Source organism: Notolepis coatsorum (assembly GCF_963971535.1).
Source record: "Notolepis coatsorum genome assembly, chromosome: 18".
Lineage (NCBI taxonomy): Eukaryota > Metazoa > Chordata > Actinopteri > Aulopiformes > Paralepididae > Notolepis > Notolepis coatsorum.
In genome coordinates, this window is record NC_140182.1 from 2,103,993 (window position 1) to 2,126,867 (window position 22,875).

A 22,875-nucleotide genomic window follows, 5' to 3' on the forward strand; every position below is an offset into this window, starting at 1 on the left:
ACAGAGCCCAGGTGTCTCTCGCCCACAGAGCCCAGGTCTCTCTCTCTCACAGAGCCCAGGTGTCTCTCACCCACATAGCCCAGGTGTTTTCTTATAATTTGATTTAGTCCAGTGTGGTTTCTGTCTGGTGGCTCTGCTTGTGTTTGTGAGCAGAGTCCCAGAACCATCTGGCTGAGTGGGCATCTATCGAGGGTCTCTCTGTGGGTGAGGGCTATGTTGTGGAGTGTGTCTGGGTCGCTTTCTTTTAGGTGATTGTGGAATTTAAATGCTCTTTTTTAAATTTTGATGATTAGTGGGTATCTTCCTAGTTCTGCTCTTCATGCATTATTTTGTGTTTTCCATTGGGTGCGGAGAATGGATTTGCAAAATTCTGCATGCAGAGTCTCAGTTGGGTGTTTGTCCCATTTGGTGAAGTCTTGGTTTGCAAGTGGGCCCCAGACTTCACAACCATATAGGGAAATGGGTTCTATGACGGAGTCTAATATTTTGAGCCAGATATTGATTGGAATGTCTAACTTGATGTTCCTTTTTATGGCATAAAAAGCCCTTCTTGCTTTGTCTCTCAGGTCGTTTACAGCTTGATTGAAGTTCCCTGTAGCACTGATGTTTAGGCCGAGATAGGTGTTGTTTTTTGTGTGTTCTAGGGAAATTGTGTCTAGGAGGAATCATTTGTGTTTTTGTTGTTGTAGGCTGGGCCTTTTTTGGAATATCATAATTTTAGTTTTGTTTAGGTTTACTGTCAGTGCCCATGTCTGGGAGAATTTGTGCAGAAGGTCAAGGTGCTGCTGTAGCCCTTCTTTTGTTGGGGACAGCAGCACCAGGTCATCTGCAAACAGTAGGCATTTGACTTCTGTGTTTGCTAGGGGGATGCCAGGTGCTGCAGTTTGTTCCAGTGTTTTTGCCAGTTCATTTATGTATATGTTGAAGAGGGTTGGACTCAAACTGCACCCCTGTCTAACCCCACGGCATTGAGGGAAGAAGTCTGTGTGTTTTCCCTCAATCCTCACAGCACATGTGTTGTTGGTGTACATTGACTTTATGAGGTCGTAGGTTTTCCCTCCAATGCCACTTTCTAGCAGTTTGTACAGCAGACCCTCGCGCCAAATTGAGTCAAATACTTTTTGGAAGTCAACTAAACAGGACCATACTTTGCTTTTATATTTATTTATTTGGTTGTCGATTAGGGTGCTGAGGGTGAGAATGTGGTCTGTTGTACGGTGATTTGGTAGGAAGCCAATCTGTGATTTGCTCAAGGTATCGTTGTTTGTGAGGAAATGTATGAGTCTGTGGTTAATGATCATACAGAGGATTTTTCCAAGGTTGCTGTTGACACAGATACCACGGTAATTGTTTGGGTCAGATTTGTCTCCCTTTTTGTGGAGCGGTGTTATGAGTCCTTGGTTCCAGATATTGAGGAAGATCCCGGAGCTAAGGACAATGTTACGGAGTTTTAGTATAGCCAATTGGAATTTGGATACCATCCGCTCCGCAGGCCTTCTTGGTTTTAAGTGATTTTATTTTGTCCTGTAGTTCTTGTAGTGTAATTTGGGTTCTGTCTAGCGGGTTCTGGTAGTCTTTTATGGTTGACTCCAGGCTTTGTAGTTTATCTTGTATGTGTTTTGCTGTTCATTATTTTGTATTGGGCTAAAGAGATTGGAGAAGTGGTTTACCCATACGTCTCCATTTTGGATGGGTAGCTCCTCGTGGTGTTGTTTGTTTAGTTTGTTCCAGTTTACCCAGAAGTTGTTTGTTTTTATGGATTCCTAACGTGTTGGTCCCTTTTGTTTCTGACTGTTTTTGTAGTGTTTCACTGTATTGAGACGTGTGTTCTGGTTGTCTGGGTCTCTGTGTTTTGGTTTGATAGGTTCCTTAATTTCTTCCTGAGATTTTTACAATCATTAACATACCATTTGTCATGCATATTTTTATTTGTCCTCGCTTTCCTATATGAGGCCTTTAGGTCTCTCTCTCTCTCTCCTCTCTCTCTCTCTCTCTCTTTATCTCTCTCTCTCTCTTCTCTCTCTCTTCTCTCTCTCTCTCTCTCTCTCTCTCTCTCTCACTCTCTCTCTCTATTTCTCTCTCTCTCTCTCTCTCTCTCTCTCTCTCTCTCTCTCTCTCTATCTCTCTCTCTCTCTCTCTCTCTCTCTCTCTCACTCTCTCTCTCACTCTCACTCTCTCTCTCTCTCTCTCTCTCTCCCCTCTCTCTCTCTTCTCTCTCTCTCTCTCTCTCTCTCTCTCTCTCTCTCTCTCTCTCTCTCTCTCTCTCTCTTTCTCACTCTCTCTCTCTCTCTCTGAGTCCAGGTGTCTCTTTTTATTAAATTATTTAAATATATTTGATTATGTGATGAATGATTGAATAAATAGATTAGATAAAGGTATTAATGTGTATATATATATATAGCATTGTACTCCATCTTAACACAGTAGCTGCTTTGGAGTCGCCTTGATCATGAAGTGTATAATCTTGAAGTAAGGTTATTGTCTCTTTTAAAAAATAATATTTTTAGTGGGCGGCCGGGTAGCGCAGCGGACTAAGCGTATGTCTACCACCACCGAGACAGTGGGATCGAATCCAGCTGTGGTGCTTCCATCCATACTAACACAATTGGCAGTGTCAGCGGGTGGGAAGCCGGCGAGGGTGGGTCCTGGTCGTTGTAAACAGCGACTCCTTACAGGTCGGGTCGGGGCGCCCTGCACAGCGAGGGAAGGATCTGGGAGAAGGTAGTGTGATCCTTCCACACGTTACACTCCCCCAGTGAGAGTCCGCGCTGCCAGGTGAAAAGAAGCGGTGGGCTGGCTACACGTGTGTCGGAGGAAGCATGTGATAGTCTCCGCCCTCCCAGACCGACGGTAGGGGGTAGAGTGCGCAACGACCAGGAAGGGGATTGGGAATTGGAATAACGACTAACATTGGGATGGAGAAAAATCGAAAAAAGAAGGAGGAAAAAGATCATTCAAAAAATAAAAAAATATAAAAAAAAGAATATTTTTAATTAAGGCAGGTTTGATTGATTGATTGAAAACTTTATTAACAGATTGCAGAATCTGGGTACAATACAGTACGGCTCAATACACACACTTGTTAAGGGTCATTGCAGAGCCTCATGTACATCTAAGCGTGTAGCGTGTATAGCGGCTCTCTGCTCCGCTTCTTATGTGCTCTTTCAACAATTCTACGGTCAATTGGAAATCCTGTATCAGGTCTATCATTTGCAAATATTTCTTAACACAAAATGTGCGTCGCGCTCGAGACAATTGTCAGACATTGAATAGAAAGCACAGGGCGTTCTGAACTGAAGGCACATTGCATGCGTTTCACAGTGTTTTTCACCCGCACTTCTCTCCAGATAGGAATGTTAAGAAAAACCTTAACCCTTTCACTGCCACACGCCAGATAGGAATGTTAAGAAAACCTTAATGAGTCTTGAATCACTTGAATGCTGATTTTTATTTTTATTTTTCTCTTTTTGCTTGCTTTTTCTTTCTCACCGTCCCGCCTCCCATATCCATGTGTTTCCATCCCAGATTGACAAACAGTGGGTAAGTTCCACCACTTTCTCATCTACCTCTCATTGTGTTCCCTGTGCCTCTTTATATCAGATGTCTTAAATGTGTCTTTTTCCTTGTTTTGTTTAGTCGATCTCTCACCGTTGTCACTAAAAAGGCGAATCAAGCCGGAAAAAGACTCATGACGCATTTAATTTCTGGCCTTTTGTTAAAACGGGGGAGAATAACAATTTATTGATACGTAAAATGTTTCCTTGAGATTTCTATTTTTATTATAAAATTAAATTAAATTAAAAATCAATGTCTCAAGAGAGGAGCGTTTGGAACGACACGGCACCTAATACGCAGTGGAGGAATGTACCGGAAAGCCAGATACATTTCTTGCGCTTTGATATGATCTTTTCTAGGGCTGTCGGTTTATCGCGTTAATTAGATTAATTAATTACACAGCAAATGATCGCGTTATGAACATTTACTCAAAATGTATAATAATAAAAAAACAAAAATACAAAATAATTTTTTATTTAAATATTTTTTAATCTCATTCATTCCATAAGAACGTAGAATACACATTTACAGATTTTTTTTTTTTAATATGGTCCATTTGCATGTTCTTGGTATCTGATTCTAGGGACATGTATGGATCTCAGGGAATGTATTCCCAGTGTCAGAAATACTGTGTCTGTTACTAGGCTTGAGTCAATTGTAATGAACCAAATGAGAATATCAATTCAATTATTTTTATCTTTGACTGTGAATAACACTAAATGCTCAAATTGACCAGACCTGAAAAATCTAAGCAAATGAATAAATGGAAGATGATTAAACAGAAGGTTTTGTAGATACAGTACTGAATTCTGCCATCCGGACACATGCAATTTGAAATATGATAATAGAATATCAGGCCTAAAATGGTTATGCGATAAAAATGCGATAAATTAGATTAATTAATTACAAATTCTGTAATTAATTAGATACATTTTTTTCTTCGCCTGATAGCACTAATCTTTACATAAAATGTAATTCAGTTATTAATTGCTCTATATTCTAAATTATTATTTCTTTAATGGCACGTTCAGGTCTGTACACCGCCCCCCCCCCCCCACAGTTTGCCTCCTCTGACTCTTCTCGAGAGCGGATGTCAATTTGAACTTGTTCGCCGACCGCCAGTCAATGCCTTTTATGCGCGGCGGTCTCTCTCTGCTTCTAACCGACGACGCACTCTAAAGAGAGATCCTGGCATTTCTGAACGCCTTTTGCGCCGCTCTGAATGGACGCGCCTGCCATTGCCAGTTCCTTCATCGTATGTCCTCTATTCATACCGGGTTTTTTTTTTTTGAAAGGGAGAATGTGAACATGACGGGGAATGTGTGTCTGTGGCGTCCGGGAGTGAATCCGCTCTGTGTCTCGGCGGCTCACAGAGTGCTGGCTGAGGCGCGCCGGAGTGCAATAGCCAAGGAAAGACGACACAAAAGGAAGGTGGTCTCTATTGTCACTTTGTACTTGACAGTTTAATCCGTCCTGGAATCCGTTTTTGCCGCATTAATGGATTCTCTTTATTGGCGTGGGGGGGGGGGGGGGGGGGGGAGGGGGGGGGGGCTTTTATCAATTTACTTGTAAGGAAGAAATTGGTATTTTCTGTCGTTGTTTATGGTGTCACTTGAAGGGGAGGGGGGGGGGGGTTTCAAAATGCTACTTTGGCTTTGAAAGAAAGGAGAAATAATAAGCAGACAAAGTGAAGTGCTGCCACCATGTAAATGTTTTATTTTATAAGAAATAATTGTTCTGTTAATTTTTCTTCCCAGACACAACATGGCAAAGACCCCACGATTTAATCTCCTCTCAATTTTGCCGCCTCTGTAAAAGCGGAGGCGCAGGGAGGCAGTGACGTAAATTTAAAAAAATAAAAAATAGCCTGAAAAATTCTGCTCCTTGAAAGAGAAACTACCATTTTGCGAACCAGAGGGGGGGGGGAAGAAAAGAGGCACAAAATAAAACGAGGGCAGTCGACATTGACCTCCCTGGACCCACAGTTTGTCAACGATCTGTGAGCTTTGTTGATTGACATTTTTAATTTGGGTCTTTAGACGCCCAGTGAAAGGGTGTCGCCCGGAGAGGATCCCCCGCTGCCATGCGGGCGACCGAGACAGCCATTCAATAACACAGACTGAGGCTCTCTCTATCTCTCTCTCTCTCTCTCTCTCTATCTATCTCTCTCACTATCTCTCTCTCTCTCTCTATCTATCTCTCTATCTATCTATCTCTCTCTCACTATCTCTCTCTCTTTATCTATCTCTCTCTCTCACTATCTCTCTCTCTCTCTCTTTATCTATCTCTCTCTCACTATCTCTCTCTCTCTCTTTATCTATCTCTCTCTCTCTCTCACTATCTCTCTCTCTCTTTATCTATCTCTCTCTCTCTCACTATCTCTCTCTCTTTATCTCTCTCTCTCTCTCACTATCTCTCTCTCTCTTTATCTATCTCTCTCTCTCTCTCTCACTATCTCTCTCTCTCTCTATCTATCTCTCACTATCTCTCTCTCTCACTTTCTCTCTATCTCTCTATCACTCTCTCTCTCACTTTCTCTCTATCTCTCACTTTCTCTCGTTCTCTCTTTTCTATACCCTCTCTCTCCTTTTGGCTGTCGTGTTTTTTCAAGGGAAAAGGTGCCATGAATATGGGGGTGGGGGGGGGGGGGGGGGTTATGAGACATGAAATGGCGGATTAATTGAATCTCGTGTGAGCCTTTGGTCCTCGCAGCTGGACCGGTGCTTTAGAGAAACACAAGGCTGCTCTAATTGTGGGGAAGCACAAAAAGTATCCTTCAAATTCCATCGCCTTCCAGCGCGGAGGGGAATGCCATTCAGCCACACAATGGCCCTATTAGCTGCTAAACGCAGCCCCGTTACATGGGAAGATTTCTCGCCTCAGTATCTTGGGGAAGGGTGTGTGTGTGCGTGTGTGAGCGTGCTAGCTTGTGTGTGTATGTCTGTGTGAGCGTGCTAGCTTGTGTGTGAGTGTGCTAGCTTGTGTGTGTATGTGTGCTAGCTTGTATGTGTGTGTGCTAGCTTGTATGTGTGTGTGAGAGCGTGCTAGCTTGTATCTGTGTGTGAGCGTGCTAGCTTGTGTGTTTGTTTGAGAGCGTGCTAGCTTGTGTGTGTGAGCGTGCTAGCTTGTGTGTGTGTGAGCATGCTAGCTTGTGTGTGTGTTTGAGAGCGTGCTAGCTTGTGTGTACATTTACATTTACATTTAGTCATTTAGCTGACTCTTTTATCCAAAGCGACTTACAAGTTCTGTACGACAAGTCATCAGGAAGGGTACAACTCTATCAGCTGAGTAACAATGTTCATCAAAGTGTTGAGTGCTACAGTGTAGGTTAGTTTATTAGGACAAGTGCATGACATGTGTATTGGTGTGTGTGTGTGTGTGAGTGTGCTAGCGTGTGTGTGTGTGTGTGTGTGTGTGTGTGTGTGTGTGAGCGTGCTAGCTTGTGTGTGTGAGCGTGCTAGCTTGTGTGTGTGTGAGCATGCTAGCTTGTGTGTGTGTATGTGAGCGTGCTAGCTTGTGTGTGTATGTGTGTGTATGTGAGCGTGCTAGCTTATGTGTGTGTGAGCGTGCTAGCTTGTGTGTATGTGTGTGTATGTGAGCGTGCTAGCTTGTGTGTGTGCAGGCACATGCACACAATAGAGCCCAAGGGGTGCTTGAGCACCTGCCTTTTTGAGCCTCATAAAAAAAGTGCCCTTTTTGAAAAAATAATAATAATAAAAAAAAATATCCGTTACGCATATAGACTGCCCTTCCAACTGAAAAATGTCAGGATAGAATCAAAATATTAGGTAAAGAGAGAGAGATGCCCCATATTCCATTGCAGTTTGCACGGCCTCCTCAGCGTGCCTCTCCGCGGACCTATATATTTTATGCATAGCGTGGGTGATGATGATGATGATGATAGAAACCGCTGTGGCGCATACAGTTGAATGCTGGTATTACACTCACTGAGGGACACGAAGAAGTCAAGTCCGATAGGATTTGGGAATATCAAATACAAATCGGGATTGGAATAAAAAATGCATTTATATTAACCAATACAGAATATACAGCACTTCTTGGGGTCTGTAGGGTAAGCACTTATTCCCTCCCCCCTGAACATTTATGGAGATGTATGGGCCTTTTAAGTCAGTGATAAAAGTGTCTTTCAAGGATAAGTGAGCTCCTGCACTGATTATTATAGTTCAATATTCAATATTTGATCACCAAAACCCCCCAAAAAGCATAAAAAGGGGCCCCCCCCCCCCCGCGCCCGAAAAGGGCCCTTAAAAATCGGGCTTGTGCGCTACGCTCGCTCGGTTAAAACACACACAGGTATAGTGCCCTTTTCAGTCTTTGAGCACCTGCCCCTCTAAAGTCCTGTGCACGTCCCTGAGTGGGTGTGTATCTGTTAGTGGCTTGATGTGATGGAAATTAGTCAGAAGGATTACGACAAACATCTGTATCTCCAGTATGCACCCTCCCAAGTGATGATGTTTGGAGGGCGTGGAGGAGATGTATTATAGGACACGAGTGTCAATCAATCAATCAATCAATCAATCAAATGTATTTGTATAGCACGTTTAAACATGACGCTTGTCAACCAAAGTGCTTCACATGGCTAAGCTAAGTCTATTGTGTCAGCTTCCTCATGGTTGCATTGATCCATTGGTGGACTGTTTCCAACATGGTGGACTTGATCACCTGCAGTGATGTAGACATCCTTGTCATCTGGGAACTGTCCATCTGTTAACAACTTATTTGACAGGAATGAGAAAATGTCTTGTTACACCTGGCGCAACTAACTCCTTGTCAACAGAAATATCTCTACTTGACGTGTATTGTGTCTAGCACAATAAAAGCTTCCCCATAGAGCTCTGAATGATGTTTGAAGTGCTGCATTCTCAGCTTATTTGCTGTCTTCTTCTGTGTTTTCTTCTCATGGAACAACAGTAAGTTATTTCGCTTTATCGGTGCTGTCAGAAGTCTGTCATTTGATTCAAGCACTCTTCCTGAAATTGTTGTACTGCTCTTGTCCCGTAGACTCGAGTTGATGGACAGATACGGCAGCAGCCGCAGACTCACACACCTTATTGTCTAATAAAAATAACCAGGTCTTTACTGCCCTCCTCAAAGGGATTCCCATTGCTCAGCAACACCTCCATCAGGTCTTTGGCATGGCGTTGACATTGGTGCTGAGATGCAGATCCTTTCTTGTGATGAGGACGTTCTTCACAATCATCGTTTGTTCTTCACAATCAACTGTTGTTTACAGTTCTCATATCTAACTCTAGTTCTCCACATATTTATTTTCTCATTTGTGTGAAATATCATATAATTTATGCTCTAATCATGTTTATTTTATTTTTATTCAATTACTCATTCATGAAAACCTAGGTACAGGCACCAACATCACCATTCTAGGTTCAATAGAATAAAAGTTATGAAGCGTAATTAGAAATAAATACAGAAATTGCAGCCATCTTTGATTTTTGCCATATCAGAATATTCAAAACATCAATATTTAAACTCCAGTTGATTCCTCACACAGTATTAACTTAAAATAGCAATACAAAATTATATTACACAGCAATTGTGTGAACATTAAGACGTTTTTAAAGAATTCATGATTTCGATTGTGGCCATTTTGGATAAATTTTTTATTAAATTCAACTGGTTCCTTGACACTCAAGCCAAAATTGTTCTATAGATCCTTATCTTCAAATTAGAAGTGAAAACGAAACTTTCGCATATAAATTTTAAATGACTGAGTGTCCAGGCACCCCACTATCAGAAAAGTGTGTGGTTTTCTGGTCAGCAGGAGATGTGCATCTCTGGCAGCTTATGGTCAGTGGCATTGTTCGTCAAATAGTGTTGAACTTGAGTGTTACACCCTGAGTGCATAGTATAATAGACATATTAGCATGGTAGGTAGTAGTATACGGATAGTAACATAGTACATGGTAGTAAGGTACTAGTAAAATAGTTATTTATATATATATTATATTGTAGAAATCATCGGAATAGAGAAACGCACAATTTCTATCAGTTGACAACACAAAGCCGTGTGTCATTTATTTCGCAGTAGCACAAGTGACAGCTGTCAGAACTATGCCTATCGTAGTAATCAAACATTTATCAATGAAACCCCACACAGGGCGTCTCCTCTCAGCCCAACCCCAAAACCAACCTCCTTAAAGTGACAGTGCCCCATCAACACATCAAAACAATACCATGGTGAATTATGCCTCTATAGAACCCACTACAATATAAATATTATATTTATTAAGAAGGTTATTTATTTATTTGCATCTCAGATATTGATTGAAGAGGTGTGTTTCTATATGGGTGACATGTCCCCATACACAGGGCATACGAGGGCATTCGCATGCAGTCACCAGCTCTCCACCCAATCCAATGCCTATATGGGAGATTTCCCACGACCTGTTAAGACGGCACTCTCTTACGTTAAGACAGCACTCTCTTACGCCACCATCGCCAAAACACCAAAAGAGCATCAAATCACTGACCTCTAGGACCATCATTCAGGTCATAGTACCAGTTAGATTAGATTTGAAATGTATTGTCATCATACAGCATAAGTACATTACAATGAAAATAAGTGTGGCATTCAACTCCAGTGCAAATGTTGTAATATATTTAAATGTTTAAAAAAATGTCTTATGTACCCCAGTTGCTATTGCATGCACATATTTGTGTTTTATTACACGTATATGTACATACCAACTATTCGCCTGTTTTATTCTCCACCCATCCATAGCAACACTATTATCACCGACATCCAAGAAGGGAGATCCCCCTTTGAACGGCCCTTCTAAGGTTTCTCTCCTCCACATCGCCTGTGGTGCTTTTTTCCTATTGCTAGGTTTTTCCTTACCTTCGCTGGGGTATGTCTGGGAGTGTTGCATTTATTTATTTTACATTTATTTTGGATTTCATGGTGGGTTTTTTGTTCTTGATTTATTGGGATGTTTCTTCTTGAATAGTTTAAAGAAGACTTGTCCGGCCCTTGTGATTTCGGGCTTTACAAATCAATTTGATTTGATTTAATATGCATTTATATGTCCAGTGATACAGGTATAAAGACACTATGGTCAGGCACTCTACTACTGGCCCCTGAGCAGCTAACACTGGAGCGGTTAAAGCTGAGGTGCCTTGCTCAAGGGCACAGCTAGCAGGCACGTGCACACATAGAGCCCAACGGGTGCACAAGCACCTGCCCTTTTGTGCCTCATAAAAAAGTGCCCTTTTTATGCCAATTATTTTGACCATATTTTCTTTTTTACCTCCATATAGAGAGAGTGATCTGCAATCTGCTTGGGTTGGGGGTGCAATTCCTAACAGGCTCAACCATATGGATAAAAGTTCCCATATTATGTGCATTACACAAACTAAAAACAGATATTACATTACACAAACAAAAACAGATATTACATTACATTACACAAACTAAAAACAGATATTACATTACACAAACTAAAAACAGATATTACATTACATTACACAAACTAAAAACAGATTACATTACATTACACAAACTAAAAACATATATTACATTACACAAACTAAAAACAGATATTACATTACATTACACAAACTAAAAACAGATATTACATTACACAAACTAAAAACAGATATTGTCTGAATTACTAGAAGAAAGAAATGCACCACCTTTGGCTGATAGTAATTTATTAATTTTTTTTTAATTATTTTTTAAACAAACATATAAACAAACATGACAACACACGATAAGATATACAAGCATTAATTACAGTGCATATCCAATGAAATTACCATTTAGTCAAATGTCTTATACAGGATATACCCCTAATACCTGTTATCTAAAAACCTACACACATATGCTCTAGCTCGTACCCCCCCCCCCCCTCCCGGACCCCCCATTGGATTATCCAACCATTATAACTTGTTCCTAACCAGACACTACCATTATATGCTAGCTTTTATTCTCTCTACCACTTCTAACCACATTGTCATTTTGGATTCATTGAGACCCAAAATTCTTGCTGTAGATATTTCTTGATAAATCACATCGAGATATGTAAGAGTCCAGACCTTCCGGCACATTTTTTCCGGTTGAAACCATCGTGATGCTATCAGCTTTTTAGCCACTGTGATACCAATCTCTTTAGCTGTGGAGGTACTGCATGTTCAAAGACATCATTCAACAGTAATACAGAGGGGTGTACAGGTATATCCAGAGTTAAGAGATTTGATAATTGCTGGGTCACTTCTTTCCAAAATATCTTAACTGGTGGGCAGTCCCAGTACATGTGCATAAATGTCCCCTCGTCCCCATTTGTACATAAGGAGCATTTGGAGTCTTGTTTAAGACCCATTTTGTTCAGTCTTATAGGAGTTAAGTATGTCCTGTGAATATAGTTAAGATTGATTTGTTGATGGTCCGGGTTCCTTGATGCAAGTCGTACATTTGCCCAGGCCTCTTGCCAGTCAAAGTCTGTCTCCAGGTCTGGTATATCCCTCCTCCAGACTGAGTCTAGATGGAGGGTTTCATACGAGGCTGTTAGTAATTGATGATACAAATCTGAAACAAAACCTCTCGATGTCTCTCTTTCATAGAAAAATGTGTGGTATCTGTGGTGTACAATTGGTATCCTTAATGGAACACCGTGAGCCTTCAAACATGCCAATAATTGTGCGTAAAAATAATATGTGGACTTGGTGAGATTAAATTTTTTGCGTATTTCATTGAAACTACAAAAACCCTGTTTGTTGAAAACGTCTCCTAATGAGTGTATGCCTTGCTTTTCCCATCTAGGGAATCTTATAGGTTGTTTTCCAATCAAGAGTGCATTGTTATTGAATAAGGGAGTATGATTATGCCATTTATGTGGGGTAGAATATTTTTTTTGTGTTTCACGCCATATCCGGATCGCATGAGTGATTATGGGGCCAAATTTCCGTTTGCATTGCTTAATTGATAATTTGGTGTATACTATGCCCTTCAGCCTATGTGGAGCTACTATATTTTCTTCTAAATTTCTCCAGGATACTAATGCTTGGGGATCAAACCATGTTGTTAGTGGTCTTAAAGTGTACGCCTTAAAGTAGTGGTAGAAATCTGGAAATGCCATACCTCCGTCTGCTTTGTTTCTCTGTGCGGTGGATCTTTTTATACGTGGTGGTTTGTTATTCCAAATAAATTTGTATGTGGAGGAGTGTAATTCTTTCCAGTAACCCTTTGGAGGGGGTAACGGTAGCATTGAGCTGAAGAAGTTGATTCTAGGTAGGACGTCCATCTTAACTATTGATATCCGTGCCTGTACTGAGTTTTTAAGTTTTGACCACCTGACAAGGTCGTATTTGATTTTGTTTGGGATTTTTATGTAATTGTGCTTCACCGTTTGGCTTATGGTAGGGAATATTTCAACTCCCAAACATCTAAAGTGTTTTACCATCGGTATCTCTTTTGGGAGGGTTATATTTATTTTTGCATGGGGCGTTAAGTGGGAGGAAGGCCGACTTCGGCCAATTTATCCTAAATCCCGATAAATCTCCAAAGTCCTCAATCAACTTGAGAAGAGGAGGCAATGCGGTGTTGGGGTTTTGCATGAACAGTATTAAGTCGTCCGCATATAAACTAATTTTGTGTTGTGTGCCCTTGATTATGATTGGTTCTATGGGTTGGGATTGTCTTATATATTGTGCTAAAGGCTCTAGTGATAGATCGAATAGTCCGGGACTAAGAGGGCAACCCTGTCTGGAAGAACGTGATACCGGAAAGATTTCGGAGATGATTGTACCTGTTGTAATCATGGCCGATGGGTCTTTGTATAATACTTTAATCATATCAATGAATCCTTTTCCTAACCCCATCCTTTCTAATACTGCCCATAGATACGACCATTCCAACCTGTCAAAAGCTTTCATTGCATCCAGGGACAGTATCGCCTTAGGTGTGTTGTCTTCCTTGTTAGCATCTAGTACGTGTAGTAATCGTCTTATGTTATCAGTGATCAAGCGGCCTCTTATGAAGCCAGTTTGGTCCGGATGAATTAAAGACGTCATATGCTTTTGTAGTCTGATGGCTAATACCTTAGAGTACAATTTGATATCGGTTCCGAGGAGGCTTAAAGGTCTATAACTACCGCACTCGGTGGGGTCTTTGTCTTTTTAAGGAGGACTGTTATGAGTGCAATATTGTCATTCTTATGGAAGTTCCCCTCCTTGACTGAGTATAAAATCATATTTAGTAATAAGGGTCCAATTATGTCCCAACAAGAGAGGTACATTTCTGGTGGGATACCGTCTCTTCCAGGAGCCCTACCACTTTGCATTTCAGATATGGCCTCCCTAAGTTCATCTAGTGTGATCGGTGTTTCTAACTGTTTAACGTCATCCTCTGAAAGTTTAGGGAGGTTAATTTGATTAAGATATGTGTCCATTTTGTTTTGATCAAAGGTCGTATCTGATTTGTATAAGTTGGAGTAAAATTCTTTGAATGTCGTGTTTATTTCTTTGGGTTCTGTAACAAGTCCTTGTTGTGCTCTAATGGTAGTTATATCTGCAAATTTTGCGTTGACTCTTAATCGCATAGCTAATAGGTGACTTGGTTTGGAACCTTGGGAGTACTGCTGTTGTCTTGTGCTACGTATTTGCATTTCAGATTGTTGTCTGTATATGGCGTTAATCTCTTTTTTTAGTATGTTGACTTGATTTTCCAGTCGAACCGAGTTGTTGTATTGTAAAGAATTAAATAACGTTGAGTAAAGCGTTTCCAGTTCAGCTAGTTTTGAGCATTGATTCTTGGGTATTTGGGAGGAAAAGCTATCAGTGAAATCCTTGATCATTCCCTTTGTCGTCATCCATAATATTCTGGGGTCCTGCACCGTATTCGCATTCATCCGAAGGAATACCGTAAGAGCTTCTTTGATTTGTGTAATGAATTCCTTGTTATTGAGCAGCATCGTGTTAAATCGCCATCTTGGGGCTCGGGTTGATAGTATACCAAATGTTCCTTTTAGGAGTAAATAACAGTGATTGCATTGGGTATCATTTCCACATCGTAGTTATCAAATAGTCTCTGGGATGTAAAAATGTAATCTATTCTGGATAATGTGTTATGTCTCGCAGATCGACAGGAGTACTTCCGGGTCGTGGGGTTAAGTGATCGCCATAAGTCATTTACACCTGTAATCTTCGACCAATCCTTTAATGCATTAGATGAATTTTTTTGTTCGTTGGAAAAGGAGGGGTTTGATTTGTCCATCCTTGGATTCCAAATGGCATTAAAATCTGCACCAATTATAAATGAGTATTCGGGAAGGTCTAACATTACTCTGGTAAGTGTAGTGAAGAAATTTACTTCGTATAAATTTGGGGCGTATACCGCTACCAGCGCTATTTTCCTGTTCTTGTGTAAAATCTTAGCTATAGTTATCCGACCATCTGCATCAGACCATACTCCCTTCAATTCAATGTTCAACTTCCGTCTAACGACTATGGCTACTCCCCGAGTTCTCGTTCCAAAGGATGAGTGACTAATGTTATGATATGTGTTGTCCGCTAACGAATCTGTCTTTCTCTAAAATGTGCATTTCGCTTAGCAGAGCCACGTCCACCTGTTCTTTTCTCATCAGTGTGAGCACGCTTTTGCGTTTGTGTTGTTTATTTATTCCACCAATGTTCCAGATCATTATATTCAAACTAGCCATAATCTATACATGTTGTAGTGTAGTTGTTGGTAATGCTTCTGGAGTGCGAAGCTACAATAGATGTACATCCAATTATTGAGGTCCCGTTGAGAGCCGAGCTTAAAAACATATATATATACAAATAAAAATACCCTATTCCCCCCTCCCACCGAGAGTCGTACAGGACTGTGTTCCATGAACACAACCTTCGCGTATAACTCCCTCCCTTAAACCACCGGATATCCCAGAATGATCCAATTATCCTTAACATTCCTATGTATACCATAGGATCTAACATTCTAAATTCTACCATAAGAATAAAACATCGAAGAGGGGGGAAGTTTTAGACGTGCCACAAAGAAATGGCTAGCCAGTGAAGTATAGAATAGCCATAGGAAGGAGAGGGTAGGAAGTGCTTTTTTTTTTGTATGGGGTTGCTATTATGTTTTATTCTGTTTTTTATTATGATGATCTTTGTTTTATTATGATGCTCTATGTTTTATTATGATGCTCTATGTTTTATTATGATGCTCTGTTTTTATTATGATGCTCTGTTTTAGTATGTTTTATTATGATGCTCTATGTTTTATGATGTCTGTCCATGTCCAAAATCAGGGACCATGATGGAAATAAGTGCTTGCACTTTCTCATGTTTTTATCCCTTGGATGCTGTCTTTTACTCCACAATAAAAATCAATCAATCAATCATCAATGTCAACTGTGGCTTGGCCACTTTCCCGTTAAATAAAAATTTAAATAAGATAAAACTAAAAATAAAGACCAAAAATAAGCTTCAATTATCATGCCATAATCACTTACATTTTATAAGAACTTGTGTAATTTATAATAACCCAAGAATAATATGGAGGTATTGAACTGAAAAGAGAACCTCAATAAATCAGAGAAAAGAGAAGAAAAAAAAGAAAAAAGGAAGAGAACATTAACTTAGATCTTGAAAGAGCTTTGCTATGCTTAAACATCTAAAGTATAAATTGGAGAAGTAGTGGAAATATTTCCAATTAATAAAAAGCAGTTTTTAAATACGTATAGCAGCATTTCCCCTGGCCAGGGGTGGGTGATGATCCGTTGTGAAGAATGTTATTCCGAGATGGGCCCACCGGTCCTCAGCCGGCCGCTGCTGTGATAGTTCTGTGGTTCTGCAGCTAGATGCTATTGGTTATTCCCCCGAAGGACTTCTGGCTGTATGTCTGGCCACGTATTGCTGTTATTCCAGAATGTTCCATATATCAAAGAATGTTTTAGATGTTCTAGATTATTCCAATATGTTGTTTTTACAGTGTTAGAATGTTCCAGTGTGTTCTGGAATGTTGTTAGAATTCCATACTCTTAAAATAAGGACTGCTTCAACGCCATGTTCATCTTCTCTGTATCGTTCCAATTTTAAATCGAATATGTCCACAATAATAGAAGTCCAACGGGGAAAACAAATGTATTAATTTCTTAGGATTTCTTTTGGTCTAATAAATGTTTAAGGTTCTTAGATGGATCCCCTGCTGCCTCCTCTTCCTCCTCCTCCTCTTCCTCCTCTTCCTCCTCCTCCTCCTAATCCTCCTCCTCTTACTCTTCCTCATCTTCCTCCTCTTCCTCCTCTTCCTCTTCCTCCTCCTCCTAATCCTCCTCTTCCTCCTCCTCCTCCTGCTCCTAATCCTCCTCTTCCCCCTCCTGCTCCTCCTCTTCCTCCTCCTCCTCCTCCTCCTCTTCCTCATCTTCCTCATCCTCCTCTTCCTCCTCTTCCTCCTAATCCTCCTCTTCCTCCTCCTCCTCCTCCTCCTCCTGCTCCTAATCCTCCTCTTCCTCCTCCTCCTGCTCCTAATCCTCCTCTTCCTAATCCTCCTCTTCCTAATCCTCCTCCTCTTCCTCCTCATCCTCCTCCTCCTCCTCATCCTAATCCTCCTCTTCCTCCTCCTCTCCTCCTCCTGCCTCTCCTCCTCCTCCTCCTCATCCTCCTACTCCTCCCCATCCTCCTCTTCCTCATCTTCCTCATCCTCCTCTTCCTCCTCTTCCTCCTAATCCTCCTCTTCCTCCTCCTCCTCCTCCTCCTCCGCCTGCTCCTAATCCTCCTCTTCCTCCTCCTGCTCCTAATCCTCCTCTTCCTAATCCTCCTCTTCCTAATCCTCCTCTTCCTCCTCCTCCTAATCCTCCTCCTCTTCCTCCTCATCCTCCTCCTCCTCATCCTAATCCTCCTCTTCCTCCTCCTCCTCCTCCTCCTCCTCCTCCTCCTCCTCCTCCTCCTCCTCCACGGGGAGCAGCGTACTGGCCAGGGTGTCCGCGGATCCTTAAAAAGTCTTAAAAGGTCTTAAATTTGTTTATCAATAATTAAGGCCTTAGTTTGTCTTAAAATGTCTTAAATCCATTTTCAGAGGTCTTAAAAATGTCATAGAAAGGAAAGATAAAATGCCATGTCATCTTATGTTTTATTATGAAATCTGGGGGAAAACGGTTAACGGGAGATAAGGTTTGACTTTTCATTGACCGTGTTGTAGAATCACGCAGACCGGAATGGGGCGGAACCAACACAACTCCTTGTGTAATGTGTTGGCCGGGGAACCATTTCAGCAACGGAGTCTAGCTAACGTTAGCAAGGCGAAGCGATAACGCTAACGTTACGTTTAGTTTAGTTTAGTTTAGTTTAGCATTTGCACTCGTTAATATGGGAAAGTGCCAATTTAACGAGAACTGGCTCGACAATCCACTGTTTGCGCGATGGTTGGTCCCAGTCAAATACCATTACAAGCCCCGCTGCAACAAAAAAAAATAGCAGTGAATGAATGAATGAATGAATGAATGAAAACTTTATTTAACAGATTGCAGAATGGGTACAATACAGTACGGCTCAATACATACAATTGTTAAGGGGATGCAGACCTGAGAAAGACGTTTGTCTTGTTTCCATCAGGGTCCCCCATTTTCAATTCATATAGACATTTATGACATACACAACATACATGACATTTATGGCATAGGGACATATAGGTATTTAGTACTGATACATTTGTGACATAGGCGGTATTCAAATATACAGTACTGTTACCCCTAGATCCTGATAGAGTATATACATATGATGGGGAGGGGACTGTACATTAGGAGGGGGTGGGTGGGTGGGAGGGAAATATACATACGGCGGGGAGGGAATATATACATGCGGTGGGGAGGAGACTGTCTATTAGGAGGTGGTGGGGGTTTTGGGCATTTACGGTGGCCAGTTTCGAATTGCAGCCTCCCGTAGGTGCTCTTTAAGGGCGGTTTTGAATGTGGGCAGGGATTCACATTCCTTTACAGCTTTGGGTAGTGCGTTCCACATTGTTGTGGCATAATTGCGAAACGTGTTTAGTCCCTTGTTTGAGCCGAATCTGGGTTTAACATGATTTGTTGAGCTTCCTCTGGTGTAGTGGTTGTGGTATTCACTGACCTTTGGGAAGTATTTTGACATGTACATGGGCACCCCGGTCGTATAGTGTATCTTGTAGACCAGGCCCATTGCAAGTTGCTGTACTCTGTCGTCTACTCTAAGCCATCCTAGGTTGGCAAAGTGGGCAGGGGTGAGGTGGGTTCTGGGGTTCAGGTCAAGTAGTAGTCTGACCAGTTTGTTTTGTGATGTTTGTAATTTTGTTTTAAGCGCCTTTGAGGTGCTTTGGTACCATGAGGTGCACGCATAGTCATAGTACCCTTGAATGAGTGCTCCTGCCAGAGTCTTCAGGGTATTCTTGTTTACCAGAGAGGAGATCCGGTACAAGAATCTAGTTCGTTGGTTGACTTTTTTTATTACATTGGATGCCATTTTGTCACAGGAAAGATTTGCCTCTAGGATGGAGCCCAGGTAGGTAATTTCGTCTTTCCTTGTGACAATATTGTCACCCACTGTAACTGAGAATCCGTCGGTCTTGCTGAGTTTGTTATTTGAACCGAAGAGAATGGACTCTGTTTTGCCCATGTGTAATGATAGTTTGTTATCAGCGAGCCATATGCAGATTTTGCCTAGTTCCGTGCTGAGGGTTTTTTCAACCTGCAATTTGTTCTTGTCAGAGACCAGCAGGGCTGAGTCGTCCGCAAACAGGAACAAGTTGCAGTCACAGGCTGACGACATGTCATTTGCATAAATTAGGAAGAGTAGCGGTCCTAGTATGCTTCCTTGTGGAACACCACAGCTCACTGTGAGGGGGGGGGATAGAGTACCGTTTACCTCTACCATCTGTTCTCTCCCCTCCAGGTAGGATTGCATCCAGCTCACTGATAGGCTATCAAAACCAATTGCTTTTAGCTTGTCCATTAGAATGGAGTGATTGACAGTGTCGAAGGCCTTTTGTAGGTCCAGCATGACCATGCCGCAGTATTTGCCAGCGTCCACCTCTTGTTTGATGTGGTCGTTCAAATAGAGGAGGCATGTGTCAGTGGAGTGGGACGTTCTGAAGCCAGATTGGAATTCGTAGATTAGGTTTTTTTCCGCCAGGTACTTTTCGACCTGTTCGTAGACTATTTTCTCCATGACTTTCGAGATGGAGGTAAGAATAGAAACAGGGCGGTAGTTGCCTGGGTCTAATTTGCTGCCCTTTTTGTGTAGAGGGGTCACTCTCGCAATTTTGAAGTCCTTGGGGACGTGCCCCTGTCTTATAGAGAGGTTTATTATGTGTGTGATGACTGGGGTGATGGCGGCTGCTGCGTCTCTGAGGAATTTGGAGGGGATGTTGTCATGGCCAGTGGCCTTGTTAGGTTGGAGGGCGCTCAATTTTTTGAGTACCTCATCGGTTGTTACCATTTCAAGTTTGAAGTCGTCTTTGTGGACCCCTAGGTTTTTGTAGTATGCTACTATGTGTTCTACCCCATAATGCCCTGAGTGGGAGGGTAGTTTGTTTACCAGTGTTGTGGCTATGTTTGTGAAGAAGATGTTTAAGTAATTGGCTACATCCAGCTTGTCTGTGATGAGCGTGTTGTCCGTCTTTATGTTTATGTTTGAGAATCTGGTTTTAAGTTTTTTACTGCAGCCTAGTTGATTATTGAGTAATTTCCAAAGTTCGCAGGGTTTGTTTTTGTTTTCCTCAGTTTTGTCGTTGATGAAATTTCTTTTTGCGGTTCTGATCATGGAGTTTACGTCATTTCTTAGTCGGTTTCTTTGGATTTTTAGTTCAACCACGTGGGCTTGGAGTTCACTGTTTGAGCTTTTGGAAAGCTCGCACATGCTGAGCGCTCTGCAAAAACCGCCTGCAAACTACTATTTCGCATTTATTTTCGGCCCCTGCCTCCACACCAGCTGCGCCATCTCAGGTAGGACTATAACATCTGCACCAACAGAAGTCCGGATAACATTCGGCTCCACGCCAAAGCTTGAAGCTGAGGTCTTAACTTAAAAATAATCTATTCACGGATGTAAACAAGGACACGTTTGTGTTTATGTTCGATGAGAGCTTCACCCACTATGTATTTTTTCCTCCCACCCACCCCTCCTAATGTACAGTATCCTCCCATGTATGTTAGGATCTATGGGTAACAGTACTGTATATTTGCATATCGTATATGTCACAAATGTAACTGTACAGTACTATATACCTGTATGTCCCTATGCCCGGCATAAATGTCATGTATGTTGAGTATGTCATAAATGTCACTATGAATTGAAAATGGGGGACCCTGATGTAAACAAGACAAACGTCTTTCTCTGGTCTGCATCCCCTTAACAATTGTGTGTATTGAGCCGTACTGTATTGTACCCATTCTGCAATCTGTTAAACAAAGTATTCATTCATTCAACCAAAACCACAAAAACAAAACAACTGGATGAATGAATGAAAACTTTATTTAACAGATTGCAGAATGGGTACAATAATACAGTACGGCTCAATACACACAATTGTTAAGGGGATGCAGACCAGAGAAAGACGTGTGTCTTGTTTACATCAGGGTCCCCCATTTTCAATTATAGTGACATGACATTTATGACATACTCAACATACATGACATCATGACATTTATGGCATAGGGACATACATGACATACAGGTATACTATATAGTACTGTAGTGTTACAATTGTGACATATACGATATGCAAATATACAGTACTGTTACCCAGAGATCCTAACAGAAAATATATACATATGATGGGGAGGAGACTGTACATTAGGAGAGGGGGGGGGGGGGGGGGGTTGGACATTTACAGTGCCCAGTTTCTAATTGCAGCCTCCCGTAGGTGCTCTTTAAGAGCGGTTTTGAATGTGGGCAGGGGTAAAGTGGGTTTTAGGAGTGAGGTTAAGCAGTAGTCTGACCAGTTTGTTTTGAGATGTTTGTAATTTGGTTTTTAGTGCCTTTGAGGTGCTTTGGTACCATGAGGTGCAAGCATAGTCGTAGTACCCTTGAATGAGTGCTCCTGCCAGAGTCTTCAGGGTATTCTTGTTTACCAGAGAGGAGATCCGGTACAAGAATCTTGTTTGTTGGTTGACTTTTTTGATACCCTGGGGAGGGTGGTAATAGTTATGTGTTCTGACAGTGGCTGTTGCACTTGCTGCTTGGCCCCTGGTATATTTTGTATAGCTATATTTGCTATTTATGTTTGGTCACCCCTTTGTTGAAATTCATCCAATCCAATTACTCCTTTAAGTTCAAGATTTTTAAGTTTCCAAGTTATGTTTTAATAAACATCTTTGGACCAATGTGTCCCTAAACTTAAACTAATTGGTGTTGTTGCATGATTTTTGTTATTGTGAAATTGGTATTAAATTTAATTCTGAGTGGCATTAAAAAGTCTTAAAAAGCATTAAATCTGACTGGGCTAAACCTGCAGATACCCTGCTGGCTCATGTAAAATGGCAGGCCATGCATTATGCAGCAGCTTAGGTCACCGCGCAGGATCTTCATGTCCTCGGCTACAGTCCACTTGTTGCTGCTCTGGTCGTAGCGCTCCATGTTGGAGAGGAGGGTGAAGTCATTGTCGCCTCCGACCACGAAGAGCAGGTCATCCAGCACCGCGATGCCAAATTCCCTGCGGGGGGTGAGCATGTCGGGCAGGGCGCTCCAGGAGTCAGTCAAGGGGCTGTAGGCCTCCGCGCTACGCAGGACGTCTCCACCGTCGCACCCTCCCACCTGAGGACAGGACACATGAGAGGAATGTTTTAGTGTGTGGCTCAGGCAGGCAGACACTGTATTAATCCATTTAGGGAAATGAGCGCATCACAGAAGCATTGAAAGTCAAATGATAAATATCTATAAAAATATCTAGTATAAAGCATTTGTCTCCGTGTGCACCGACCGCATAGACTTGTGCTCTGTATGCAGCGACTCCCACTGCGACACGCCTGCTGCTCATGGGGGCGATCAGAGTCCACTGGTCGGTGTCTGGGCTGTAGCACTCAGCTGTGAGCAGACACTCCCACCCCATGTTGTAGCCACCACAGATGTAAACCTGTAATAAGAAAGAATATTCTAATTTAGTTTATATATTCCATTTGATTTCATTCTACTTTAATTGTCTGTTAATGTTGATGCACCAAAGGACCCAGACACATCTTTTGTATGTGCAAGCTTACTTGGCAATAAAGACATTTATGATTTCTGATCTAACGTTCCTTGTGTTCATCTAGCACCCTGTGTCCCTCAGTTCCACCCACCTTGCCCTGGAGGGCTGCTGCCCCGGCCTGCCAC

At 41.8% G+C, this 22,875-nt stretch overlaps 1 protein-coding gene across 1 annotated transcript in view; it reads left to right on the forward strand.

The window, feature by feature from the left end:
• Nucleotides 1-22,875, forward strand: part of cadps2 (Ca++-dependent secretion activator 2) — a gene marked incomplete at its 3' end in the record, with an annotated part of 521,480 nt that overhangs the window by 484,727 nt on the left and 13,878 nt on the right. The window contains 1 exon segment of the mRNA XM_084334474.1: nt 3,526-3,540. Coding sequence (XP_084190600.1) covers nt 3,526-3,540 — 15 coding nt within the window.